The 14,017-nt window shown below is 41.1% G+C and overlaps 1 protein-coding gene across 2 annotated transcripts in view; it reads left to right on the forward strand.

Annotated features, from left to right (window-relative positions):
• ap5z1 (adaptor related protein complex 5 subunit zeta 1) overlaps positions 1–13,521 on the forward strand; it is a 40,083-nt gene extending 26,562 nt beyond the window's left edge. Inside the window, exons 6-18 of one of the 2 annotated variants that reach the window (XM_034190864.1) lie at positions 57–222; positions 1,817–1,864; positions 2,855–2,995; positions 3,079–3,116; positions 4,172–4,334; positions 4,828–5,006; positions 6,705–6,847; positions 6,944–7,062; positions 8,804–8,931; positions 11,675–11,772; positions 12,630–12,762; positions 12,910–13,124; positions 13,230–13,521. In XM_034190864.1, coding sequence (XP_034046755.1) covers positions 57–222; positions 1,817–1,864; positions 2,855–2,995; positions 3,079–3,116; positions 4,172–4,334; positions 4,828–5,006; positions 6,705–6,847; positions 6,944–7,062; positions 8,804–8,931; positions 11,675–11,772; positions 12,630–12,762; positions 12,910–13,124; positions 13,230–13,482 — 1,824 coding nt within the window. In that variant the 3' untranslated portion in view covers positions 13,483–13,521. The remainder of the gene's footprint in view (positions 1–56; positions 223–1,816; positions 1,865–2,854; positions 2,996–3,078; positions 3,117–4,171; positions 4,335–4,827; positions 5,007–6,704; positions 6,848–6,943; positions 7,063–8,803; positions 8,932–11,674; positions 11,773–12,629; positions 12,763–12,909; positions 13,125–13,229) is intronic. The other variant, XM_034190865.1, reaches the window with a different exon arrangement.
• Positions 13,522–14,017: the final 496 nt, after the last annotated feature.

A 14,017-nucleotide genomic window follows, 5' to 3' on the forward strand; every position in this document is an offset into this window, starting at 1 on the left:
CGTGCGTGCGTGCGTGCGTGCGTGCGTGCGTGCGTGCGTGCGTGTGTGTGTGTCAGCCTGGCCCCGTAGCAGAGCTGGATGGAACCGTGTCTGGGGACTTCTTCACTGTGCTGTGTGTAGGGCAGGGATTCACTGAAGACCAGTGGATGAATGTCTATTCCTTTTCCATGCTGCACCATTGGCTTCTCACCTACCGCTCCAGCAACACTACAGCAGACACTGGTACCTCAGCAGACACGGTTTTGACAACTGGCACTCGTACCACAGCTGGTGCCGTTATTACAGCAGGCACTGTTACCACAGTAGACATTACAGCACCCACAGTTATGACATCAGGCACAGATACAACAGGAGACACTAGTATGACAAAAGGCACCGGCACAGCAGTCTGGGGGGGGGGGGGGGTTCTATCCTTTCATCATTTATTAAATGTGTTCCTTGTCAGCTGATGTCTGGCACAGCAAAAAAAAAAAAAAAGGTGTCATTTTTCAATCTTAACCACACAGACAACAATTTACTTCACTGAAACATTTTGCCTCACTTTCATATTAAAGCAAAAAACTAATGGAACCTTTAAAAAAAAACTCAGATCTGTTTAAATCCAGGAGACTCTGCAGTTAAATAATCAGTTTGCTGCTGTATGTGATTCCTGCTCATTAAGATAAAAAAAATCCATCATTTTCCCATCAGCCTCTCAGTGAAAGCAGCAGAACATCCAGTCTATTGCTGACTGTTAACACATGAATCCAGTTTTCAGAGTTTTCACATCCAGAAGGTTCAAAGTGCTCCTCGCCGCACAATGTCACACTCTGATTGACAAAGTATTTAAATATTTTGTCCATTGGCAAATTTGGCGGTCTCCCGTGGATTTGGATTGCTAAGGGTCAGATCATGTCACATTTCCACAGAGAATCTGCAATAAGCAGAAGGATTTTCCCAGTTTATTGAAATTCTGCATTTCATAAGTTTGGTCTGAAAGCACAACGTCATGTTTCTTCACTGTTTGTGCATCCTGCGCTGCCTCACAGAAAGAGAGTGAGAAGGGGCAGAAAAAGAGAGAGAGTGCTCTCCTGTGCTGGTCTTTTCTGGGCTGGTGCTGGAGTTTTGGTCAATCAGAATGCCAGAATGATCCATCAGACAGCTGCAGGAAAATAAAAAACAAGCAGAGCACAAACCGGCAAACAAAGGAGCAGGCAGCGTTAAAGGTTGCCGCGTCATCTCCACTCAAAGTTTTGAAAATGCACAAAAGTTGGTGTCGAACTTGGCGGGCATCAGCTGACAAGGAATGGATGATGTCAGCACAAGTCAGATGTAGAAGAGATGGGAAAAACATAGTGAAACCTTTTTTTGCTCTTTACAATGTGCTGGGGGTCATGGGATTAATTTATTTTAGGTGGGTGTTTAATAAAGTTTAATGAAAAAATAACCATTTCGGGTGGCATTTAACCAACTTTCTTCAGAAAGGGGGTGGGCTGATCCTCGGCCCTGGGCCCTCATACGCACGAATACGGTACCTTCCATACCCCACTTAAAATCATTTGTCTTCAAGCATGATTCTGGCCGTCTATCTTACAATAGTGAATGATGCCACACGTGTGTTCATCGTCTCACATTATGTGTTTAGACTTAAACCAGCGTGCACTCATTGTCACATGAGAAATGAAGATTAAAACGCTTGTGAGAAAAAAGGGAGCAAAATTGTTTTGCTTTTTGTTTTGTTTGTACTTGTGAGACCCATCTGTCTCAAAGTAACAAACACAAAGGTATCAGTGGCTCATATCACAGATTATGTGCTCTGTATTTTCATGATCTCCAGCTAACAGGCCACAGCTAAGTCTGTCCCACTCCCAGTCCTTTTCTAATGGTAAGAAACTGTAAGTCCCATTCTCGAGTTTCCCTGCATGTATGTTTATTTCAGACGTTATAATCTGACAAATTACTCTATCAACTCAAACACTCCTAACCAACTAACATAAAACCATCATCTTTGCCTTCCTACTAGTTCTTGACTGGTTTGTGCACCATTTTGTCTGCCTTCATATCTTTTAATTGTTACATAGACAAGGATTTCTGTGATGAATAACTAGAAAGCTTCTTTAAAACAGGGCACATTTGGAGGTGATGCTACCATACTAAACTATTCTGCATACTGTATACATACTACAATACACTACTTGTGTTATGTATTGCTTGTATAATGTGAATACTAGTGTAGGGCCTGCATGTTGCATTCATATAAAATGTATTTTATATTTTGTCCATGCAAACTTTTTTTTTCTTAATTATAGCACATTATTATTTTTTCATTGATCTCCACCCTTGTTGGATGGAGCCAGACATCTTGATAAAATTCACATAAAAAAACATTTTTGGGTTTTTATTAACAGTTTAACAGAAAATTCTTTAGTTTTGCTAAAATTAGTAAACTCTGTCTGTGCCAAATAATCATCAAAACCTTGGTGCTAAACTCATTAAGAGAGTGGTAGCCATTCTAAAACAGTTCCTTATGGTTCTTTCACCTCTCTCGTCTGCAGAGTTGGGAGAATAAATTTGACTCTAAGATGTGTAAATATGTTGCAAAGTCATAGTTTTAAATCATCTCTTGTACCTTCTGGTTACATAAATAGGCTAAATATCAGATTTTCTAATTAGTTTCTCTTGATAGTGGAGGAGCAATACTGCACAAGTAGTTTCACATGTGAAGCAAATCCAGACTTTGCTAAAATCAAAGGTCTCTGATTGTCTCTTGGAACTCCTGAACTCTATCCCTTCTGGCACTGAGTGATCATATATTGTCCTTGATTTGAAAGCTTTCTAGTCACGATCTCCCTATCCCTTACCTGTGATGTTGCAGATGACCATTCAACAGTGGATGGATCAGTCGTTTCTATGGTTTCAGCAACTTCCTCTTCTAGTCGATTATTGCCACCAAAGGAGCGTCTGAGAGAGAAGGCCTTCCAGTACTGCCAGCGACTCATTGAGCAGAGCGACCGCAGTAAGTGGGTTGTCTATTTTGTGTTTCTCTAGTTAAATTGAAAGTGTGATCAGCTGTGGTTTTAATTCTGGTCTTTGTTGCAGAGGCACAGAAAAAAACAGATGTGGAACTCCAGAAAGCAGTAAGCAGCTGTTTATATCTATAATTTGGAACATAAAGTGCATCCATTCATAATCAGGTTGTACAGAAGACTGCCTAACAGTGAAGCTCTTCTTGATGTTAATAAGTCTCCAAAATGCAATGCCTCTTTATATCATTCTTGGGAGGTCCTGTGACTTGTGTGGAAAAATACTGCATTGTCATCTATGGCCACAAGCTGGCACTGTCCACACGCATGACAAGCTACTCCTGCATACTGATTCACACTCCTGATTAGAAGCTGGCAGTAACACATCAACATTCTGTGTCTTAAAGAATGAATAAACTTAAGAAATCATGCTCTCAAACTGAAAGACTGTGTTCTGTTAAAAAAGAGAGGAGGGAATATATCTTTTGTACTTCTCAGCACAACACTTGTTTGGACTGTGATAAAATGGAGCTTCTATGTCTATTAATGAACCTAAGCAGTGTGACACATCACATCCTGTGCAAATTGACATTTTTACTTGATCTGCATCATTGATTATGTTGATGTGTCAATGCGCTTATCAGACTGAAGTCTGTGTTCCTGTCACATACATAATTTTAAGAAGCACGAACCAAAACTCACTCATACGTGTTTGCCTGTATCCTCTCTGATCTGCCTATGAGTGACATCTGGTGTTGTTACTTCAGCATGACTGAAAGTCTCAGGCTGAACTCTTCCCCTTTTTCCACTGGTAGATTGATCAGACTCCATTCAATGTGCAAAGTACTCACTTTGAAAATGGTCCAAACTGCTAAAATTTCTCCTTTAGACATAATACATCCAACACCAATTTTTCTACGCTGATGCTTCCTCTGATGTTTATCTCCACCTCAACTGAATCGTATGTTTTCTGCACAGTGTGAATGAGTTTTTGGATAAAATCATCTGACAAATGCACCAACGCAAGTGAAAAATAAAAAGCAGAAGCTTGAAGGAAAGTTGTAAGACAAAAACAAAGTTTGTTTTAGATGCAAGCAACACTGTAAAGCTGCACAGGCATCCTGAAGGTCTCACTGTGTCCATCCTGTTTCCTGTGTGTTTGTGTTCAGTGCCTGGTGGAGGCGGTGTCTATCCTGGATTGTGTTTGTATGGAAGACACCTCACTGGTGTTCCGAGCGTTCCCATGTGTGAAGGCGCTGTATGGGAGGCTTAGCTCCGACCTGACGTTTGCCAGGGTTCTGCTGCCCATAGCACAGTTCTACCTCAACCACGGTGTGCTTTTACATTTTGTGAGACAAATTATTTCATTAGGCTTGTGAGTACACTGCATGCACAATTATTAGACAGGTTATATTCAAGAGGATTAATTTTGTTGTTGAACAAATCATGATTTTTGAGTCTGCAGTAATGGCCAGCTGATACAGGCTTTTCAATTGTTATTGTTGATTTTTCGAGAAGAGGGTGGCACACATACACACACAAACACACTTATTAGGCATGTTGTATTCCTAAGGGTTAATTTTATTGTTGAACAAATACAGTGCTCTTAATCCAAAACGTTAATAAACCTCAACCCTAAATGTTTAACAAAAGAAAAGTGAGTTTTGGCTTCTTTAGGGGAATATGAATATGTGTGTGTGTGTGTGTATGTGCACAATTATTAAGCAACTATGAGTGTGCAGAATCATTAGGCAGCTAAAAGGAAAACAGTCCACAGCTGCAGACAGAATATTTACAACTACAACATCTGTGCTTGAACCTTCAGGCGAGACAGCAGCAGTGGACTGTGAGACTGTGTGGAAGCAGGTGTTTGGTCAGTTCCCTGCAGAGCTGTTTAACAATGTCTTCCTGGCACATGAACTTCTGCGCTTCATTCGTTTGAATCTGGAGAACCTGCAGCTCCGGGTTCCAGAGTACACCCGCTCCTTCCCAAACCTGCTGAAGGTAAGAAGCAGACAAAATACTTCCACATGCAAAATCACACACCTAGTTACCTGTTAAGGAAAGAGTGGGCTTCAAAACAGACGCAGACATGCACAATAACATACATTATATTATATTAGTTAAAAAGTAAGTAAGTAAATAAGTCCCTTCGGCTGCTCCCTTGTTTGCACTAGGGGTCGCCACAGCAAATCCAAGGTGGATCTGCATGTTGATTTGGCACAGGTTTTACGCCGGATGCCCTTCCTGACGCAACTCCACATTACATGGAGAAATGTGGCAGGGGTGGGATTTGAACCCAGAACCTTCCGAACTGAAACCAAGCGCATTAACCACTTGGCCACCACCCCTGCTATTCATTATATTATATTAGTTAGAACTTCATTAATCCCTTGGGAAGACTCCCTCAGGGAAATTAAGGTTCCAGCAGCTTTTTATAGCAGCACAGAGGGTAATAAGCACACAGAGTATCAAAACAAGCATTAGCAAATATAAATACCAGAAATACTGCTCGCTACTGGTTTGCTAGCTACTACTGTTCCTCTCCTTCCCGTCCTCTGTCTTCCTGTTACTCCTCCTCCCCCTGAGTGAGGAGTTGTACAGTCTGATGACCTGAGGGACAAAGGAGTTTTTCAGTCTGTTGGTCCTGCACTTGGGAAGGAGCAGACTGTGGCTGAAGAGGCTCCTCTGGTTGCTGATAACGGTGTGCAGAGGGTGACCGACATTATCCATAATGTCCAGCAGTTTGTCCAGTGTTCTCTCGTCCATGGGTGGACCTTATATAAACTCAACAGAAGAATCCATGAGTGATATTTTAATACAGACAGAGCTGCTCTGCAGAGAAATGAAAGTGGAAATGCACACATTCCTGCTTACTGCATCACGTTTTACCCTCAGGCTTCTTCACTTCATTAATCCGTCTGGCAGATGCAGCATTTCCACTGGCAGTTTTGTCTCATTCCACTGCCTGAGTGATTTTAAATTTAAAGTAATTGGTGCTGCAATGGTAAAGCAACAAAGCATGTACAATATTTTTATAATATTAACAAAACAAGCCACTGTGGCCTCTGTGGTCATCAGGCCTCGGCTTTGGAAATAAAAGAAACAAACAAGTAACTTCAAGTGACATGCAACTTCAGGGGCACCTGCTCCTAATTTCTATCATCCATCCAGAATCCATCAACCATCCAGCAGGTGGCAGGCCTGTGGGATATTAAATAAGCCAAACACTGTTGCCTTTTGGATTGATCTGCTGGATCAAAGTTTACCACTTTTAATTGTTTTTTCTGCTTATGTACACTTTTGCCTTTTTAATTTGGAGCCATACAGGATGATGCCAGTTACTGTTTTTGAGTTATTGTGCTAACAAACTGGAGGAGGTGGACACCTTTATTTGTCAGTATGTTCGTTCATTTTTCAAAAGCCTAGGCATGAAAATAATCCAGCAGTATTTATTATTTATTGATACACTTGTTTCTTTTTAAATCCTTGTCCTGCTGAGCAGGTAGGTTAATGGGACAAGGATGTAGACCTGGATTTGATTCCCGGTCACACTACCGGCCTGTGCTGCCGGAGTAAACTGAGTCAGCGGGAGTCATAGACTCTCAACCACTTCACACTGCAGAGTCTGGGTTTAAGCACGTGCACTAATGGACCTCAGAGCCTACACAGGACTTAACTTTTTCACACCGCTCTCTCCAGTTCTTGGCATGGGACAGTCCAGCAGTCATAGATGACTTTGTAGATCTGCTGCCCTCAGTGGTGACACCTGGTACCGCGGTGGAGCTGCTGCACACGCTGCTTGATCTGCCATGTCTCTCTGCTACGCTCGCCTTACAGCTCAGGTTAACACACAAAACCAAATTACATCACTGGTTAACTGATTTCATGTAAATGATTACAATATTTATAATCTGTGTTTCTACATGCATGTGTTACAGGTCGACTTGTTTACCTATCTCTGAGGGGGGTGGGCGTGGTCTTATGTCACTGGATGCATTTCGAAGCCCCACCTACCGTGGGCTTTTTTTATTTCTGCTCCGAAGGGAAGCAGGTTCAGGTAATTGCATAAACAATTTGAAACAGTGCTTTCAACACGTTGCACATTCATTGAATACGGATAAAAGGGAACTTGAATTTCAGATAAATTATTGTGTGAGCAGTGATGGGCACAGCTAACCAAAAAATTTGTTTCAATAACAGATAATCAGCTAACTGAAAAAAATTGGTTATCTTTTATAAAGCTAAACCGATAAACCATCCAAAAATTTATCGGAAGCTACAGATAACTGATAAGTTCCAGTAATGTCTCCGGTCCACTTGCAACTACTAACAAGCTGATTTAGAGTTTTAACACCACGATCTGGTAGCATCAAAGGCGACTACAAACCCAAACAATGAGTCAGCACTTCTGTCTTTGAGGGTCCTGCCCCCTGCTGGAAGCTCCTGTTTATTACATGGCTCCTGTTTAGTACATGGCTTCCAGCAATGAAGCAACTGAGAGGAGCAGCAAAGTTCAACTCTCTACTCAATAACAGCGTTGCCGTGAGGCGGAGGTCTTGGAAAATAAAGGCGTGCTGACTTATGGTTTGGTTTATAAATAAAATTAATACTGATAGAATAACTCCATTAATGTCAGTTCTGTCATTTGTACAAAGTTAAAATATAACATATGTCTTTTAATGTTGAATAATGCACTAATTCTGAAGTTTTTGTAACAAACACTGACAGATGGCAAAGGATTATGGGTAAACTGTGCCTTCGCTAACACTGATTGGTTGACTCATTCATTCTATGTAAACCAGCACATTAATGTGAGGTGTATTGTATGTTGATGTTTACAGATAAATGTGCTTTTGTAAAATATGCCATTTTTTATTTGTCAAAAAAAGGCATTTTCAAAAAAAAAGCCAAGTTGTAATTGGATAACCGTCTGATATAACCAATGTGAAAATAAATAGAACACTGACATCTACTGGATGCTCAGTACTAGGGCGAATACTGGCATGAATGCTACTGGCCAGTAGATGGCAGTAGAGACCGTGAAAACTTGCCAAAACAAAATTCCAGATAATCCGTCTCTGCTACGTTTAAGATGCGTGGAATTGAATAAACACAAAGTGAATTTCAGACATCTTATATATATTACTCTGGTACACAGGCAACAGACTGTGTTTGACATAAGCAGGACTCTAGTAGCAAACAGGAAGTGATTGCAATGATTCCAATTGAAAATAATGAAGCAACCTGAGCTTCTGGCATTTTTTACATAAAACAAAAACAATAACAATGTCTATAAACCCAGAGAACATATTCACAAGAGTTTTTTTGTGACCAGTTCTCCTTTGCCTGCAGAGGATAGAGCGGTTTCTTCTGGAGCCAGCTCTACTCTGTTTACAGAGGACAGAACTGCGCATCTACTATAAAACATTTAACAGGTAGGTACTCAACTTATTTTAGATTTCATAGGTGTTTGTAACTATTCAGCTTTGTTTAGCACTTCTGCAAAAATACATTAGCAGTCTAAAAATTATCGGTCCAAAACTTAATGGAAGATAATTAGTCCGATGATGGTTTTCAAAGTTATCTGAAAAGCTAATCCAATAATGAAAACATTATCTTCGATAATTAGCAGTTAGCGGATTAGCGGAACTGCGCCCACCACTCCATGTGACATATATCCCGGTATATAAAATTGAGCACTGTTTAATCGAGGTGGGGCCACTGTCTGTAAAATTTGATATTTTTTCTGTAATATATATCCACCCACTGTTTTTTTTTTTTTTTGTGTTCGTCCACAGGTGACACCATGGATCGACTTAGTATACTGCACGAGCTGCTGGCTGAAGCTGCTGATTGGCCGAGAGTGGTTCAGTGTGCGCAAACAGTACCTGTGTTGTTGCACATTTATTTCAACACAGTCATTAAGGTACTCAGACCATGCGCTTTATTCATTCACTTATTTCTGTTTATTTTTTTTATTTTTTATTTTTTTAGATGCTGTCATATGAGTATTAGTAGCACCAGAGTGTAAGTCACATTGGTCTGTAAGTTGCATTGATTTTTGAAAGCTGGTGCTACTTCTTTATGCAACAAGAAGCAAAATAAATTTATCAGTTTATTAATCAATGTATTATTTATTTATTTATAACACAAGCACCAATTTAGCAAGCAGAAGCTAATGGGCTACTTAATGTTATTGTACCAGACACAAAGAACTCAAGAGAAAATGGCTTCTTGTCAAAAATATAATGTAATTAAACATTTTAAAACAATATATTTGCCTTACCTTCACCTAACTGCCCTCCTTGTTGGTGTTCTGGCTGTCCCACATAATGCAAACAAGTGGAGTGCCACATAGTATAAAAGTTATTCCCTCACTTTAGTCAACAGAATGTAATTTCTTTTCAAGAGTATGATTTATTTTTCAGTCATTCTCCAAAATCTAGCCCATCCTCCTCATTCAGTGTTGTTCCTGCTTCTTCCTTTTCTTCTTGTTATACACTGGTTGGCATCCCACTTAATTGTGCATTAGTGCCACCTTCTGCTCTGGAGTGTAGATCAGATACAATACAAGATCAGATCAGTACATAGACATGTACTAGGGGAGCTACGCCCACTGCCTTTGCACCCCCCCCCCCCCCCCCAGGACTAAACCAAACCAACATTTTTAGGTTCCTTAGATGACCCCAAAACACAATCAGGATGTTCTCAAAAATAAAAACTGGCCTCACGCCAGTTATCCAAGATGGCCGTCAAAATAGGGTTTTTTTTTTCACTTAAACACCAATGATTTCTGTCATTATTAAGTCTATTGTTTATTCCTACTATGTATTTTAATGATAAGGGTCTATTGACGGCCATTTTTGACGCCATTTTGAATCTTAAACCCATGAATGAATTTAGTTTAGGCACAGATGAGTTTGCTGTGACCTGCAATGGTCTTCCCATTGAATCTGTGTGATATTTATGTTGTTTATATGTTGAGTAAAGGTTTTAGTGAAAAAACCCTATTGTGGTGGCCATCTTGGATAAATGGTTTGAGGCCAGTTTTAATTTTTGGGAACATCCTAATTGTGTTTTGGGGTCATCTAAGGAACCTAAAAAAGTTGGTTTAGTTTAGTCCTGGGGGGGGGGGTTTGCAAAGATAGTGGTCGCAGATCCCATAGTAATGTATACTGTCTTAGACAGGTATACTACACATATAGACTGAATAAACCCTCCATGATGTCATACATAGGTTTTCTGAAGAGCAGGTCTGAACCTCAAAAAGTGGTACTCTGGGTGTCGCCATGATGGCAGTGCTTACGTCACCTAAGTCCCATCCAATGGGGAAAGAGGTGGAGCGTGGACAAGACCTGTGTAAAGACCCTGTGTGTGAACTGGGGGGGGGGGCAAATGAAGCCGATCACACCCCCATCTTGAACAAGCTAAAGCTAGCAGGCAAACCTTAGTTTGGTTTAGTGAAAGCATATTTTTTGTGGACTGGGCAGTGGTTTTCATAATGAGTGGCTTGGGTACAACTTTTCATAATTAATGACCCACTTACTGCCTCAGTAATCATTGTTTAACAGTGGTGCAAATGTCACCAAGCTACCAATAAATGCTAGCAGTGTTAATGTGCAAATGAAATTACACAAATATTTCATTCAACGGAAATACTGGTGCACAAACTGCTTTGGTCCATTAGGACAATTAACCGCACAGCAAGCCATATTATTTGAGATATTTGATATAAAACACTCATAAAGGACAGACATCATCTGTTCAAAACAACTAGGAGCCTCTGCTTGCAGGTCTCTGGACTCGACACATTACCTATCACACAAATAGACCACTACACCCTTAATCTACTACTATAAGCAAAAGGTTTGTTGTTGCTTCCTGCAGCAGGCTGTACACATGGTTCTTGAAATGGAGCAATATCACCACTTGGTGGACATTTACTATTAATGCAGGTACAATAGAATTTCACCAAGAGCTCTAGTTATTCCCTATTGGAGCCAGCCTCAAATGGCCATTCAAGGAACTGCAAGATTTTCCACTTTGATCTGCAGACAGTAGTGTATCACACATGTTGACAGATAAAATGCCTTAAAATCATAGGTGCTTGTAATGAACTGGCAGTGGATTTGGGCTTCACTCAACAGGTAACTGATTCAACAACACAACAATCATAGTGTTCAATTTCAATTTATTTTCATTTATATAGCGCCAAATCACAACAGAGTTGCCTCAAAGCGCTTCACACAGGTAAGGTCTAACCTTACTAACCCCCAGAGCAACAGTGGTAAGGAAAAACTCCCTCTGAGGAAGAAACCTCAAGCAGACCAGTGTTAATGTTAGTGTTAATATCATTAAGGATTTTGTGTAATTACACATTAAATATCTGATACTGCTGGGGGAAATACTTCTGGAATTTTGGAGATCTCTAGTGAGATTCTCCCTAGAGGTCAAGATGCTTTGTTGCTAGTGAGCAAAGATTATCTTAATTTTGACCAGTTATAAATGTGTTTGTGATACCTGCGACATGAATCGCGTTAGTCTGATAAACTGGTCACCAACACTGACCATGTACAGCAAGGAGGGTAAACATTTGTATTTTTACATCAGTATATTGGTTCATCATTTAATTTTGCTTTGTATAACTATTTTAATGTGTGTACCTCTAGGTAGGTGATGAGAAGCTTTTATCCCATTTGGTACTGGTGCAGTTGGAGAGGAGCAGCCTCCTCCTGAACAACCGTAAATACATCAAAGAGGTACACAGGTAACCGTGCACACACTCGTACAGTGGAAATGTGTCGTTCTCAGAGGCTGTAATGTTTGTCAGGCTGAGGACGCTGCAGCACTTCTGCACGTCGCCGTAACTTTTGGCCCAAGGACTCAAAAAGAGATCTGAGTATTCAACCAGTGTAGATGGTTTTTGACAGATTGATGTGCATCTATCTGCACTCTCAAGCTTGTGTTGTGTCATGCTTCACGGCGCCTAAAACTTTCATTTATTGCTTTAACAACAAACATAAAAAAAATGATGATTATAGCACACAGCTGGCGTTCACATTCCTATCTGACGTGACCTGATTCTAAATTTCTTGCAAGATCAGAATTGTATTTCTTTGTATGTTTATAAATGCTAATCTGGTAGTTCAGATAGAAATCAGATCTAGTTTCACATGTTCAGAGGTCCAGAAATGAAAGTTTTCTAGGAATTAACAGATTTCTGGATCTGCAGTTCATAATGGACTTTAGTGCGTTGACACTTAATGTTTCAGAATGTTTCAGTCAGATGGCGACCTTACAGACGTTTGAAGCGCCTGCCGACTGCGGTTAGCGTGACCACATTATTATACTGCTCACTGCAGTTAGTTGTTTTCTTGTTTTTTTTTCCGTTAGTGGTCAAATGTGTAAGTTCAAAGTAACAATGTTCATTATAAATAGTAGTGTGCTGCACATGTAAAATCAAATGATTTCAGAAAATGTTTTACCCTCACAAAAAATCTGATTTAATCTTAACTTGTCTTAGAAAAGATCAATTAATTATGTATAAGATGAAAAAAGAAGCGCTCTTAGCGCTCTTCAGCCTGTAATGTGAACGCAGCCTTTGTCACGCTTCACCTTGTGCAGAGTGTTCAGCTGCCACCTGCTGAGGATGTGCAGGCTCCGCCCCTCCATCATAGTTGATCAGTATCAAGAGCTGCTGGACTTCGCTGGAACGACCGCCAACGTGTACAGCAAAGAAGAGATCTACACACACGTGGTAAACAAACTGAGTGTGAGACAGAAAGAGGAGAACGAGTGGAGGATTTTGTTTTTGGTTGTTTTTTGTTTTGTTTTGTTTTTTATCTCAGCATCGCTTCCTGTAATAATAACAAATGCTGATGTTCTTCCTTCTTGTGGATTTCAGGTGTGGGTGCTGGGCGAGTACCTCTCTCTGTCATGTGACTCTCGCTGCTCAGTGAAGCTCATCACTTGCTGTTTTGAGTCACTGGAGGCTGTGCTGTTTGAAATAACTTCATCTGCTCTGACCCCTGAAGCAGAATGCCCCGCCCCAAGGGTCATCACCAGTCTAATGAGTGCGCTTGCTAAACTGGCATCACGATCACATGACCTCATACCCAGGTGACACGCCATGTGATGAATGTGTTTACAGGTTACAGGCTGTGTTTTAAAAAAAAAAAAAGAAAAATGTAACCCAAGTTACATCAGCTTTTTTTTGTATTTCAGGGTTTCTCTGTTCCTGTCCAAGCTGAGGACAGTGGCCAGAAGCGGCTCAGTTCCCTGGTGTTCTGATGAGGATGACCTTGTTGCTATAGTAACACGGGGGGAGGAGTTGTGGTTGCTGCTGAAAACTCCTGGCGTGGCTCAGAGTGTTCTGACTCCGCCTCCTCATGTGGCCTCACCACATTGGCACCGGGACACTAACGTGGCCATGCCACTGCGACTGCGCGCGCTCAGCAGCCTTGCACAGTCACGCTGAATAAATGCACACAGCTGCATCCTGCAGCCACGCATAATAAATAACTGTTGGGTTTTTGTTGTTGTTTTTTTTTTTTGTAAATAAACATTTTTGATCATCATTAAGCATCCATCACTGAGTGTCAGTCCATGTGGGCATGTTCCCCCGTCCACTGTCTGTAGAACAGCATACCAGACCCGTTACTTTCTCTTTGTGGGTGGTGAGCCCACATGGACGTGACTCTTGTAAATCCGGTTACCAGTTCACCACTCACCCCCCACCCCCGCCCCGGTTTCCCTAATCCCGGTGAAGTGAATCCATCCTTACATGTGTGCATCATAGAGGGCTTTCCGGACCACCCTTTGTCTGTCTTCTCACCTGGAGCCAATTTCCCAAAGGTAGCCCTACCAGGAGCTAATCATCTCTCTAGGGAGGTCTTCACACCAGCCATGTCCAACTGGGAGGAGTCCCCAGGAAGACCCAGGACATGTTGGAGGGATTATATCTCCCAGCTGGTTTGGGAGCACTCTGGGATCCCTCAGGAAGGGTTAGAGAA

This window comes from Thalassophryne amazonica, chromosome 16, assembly GCF_902500255.1.
Source record: "Thalassophryne amazonica chromosome 16, fThaAma1.1, whole genome shotgun sequence".
Classification (NCBI taxonomy): Eukaryota; Metazoa; Chordata; class Actinopteri; order Batrachoidiformes; family Batrachoididae; genus Thalassophryne; species Thalassophryne amazonica.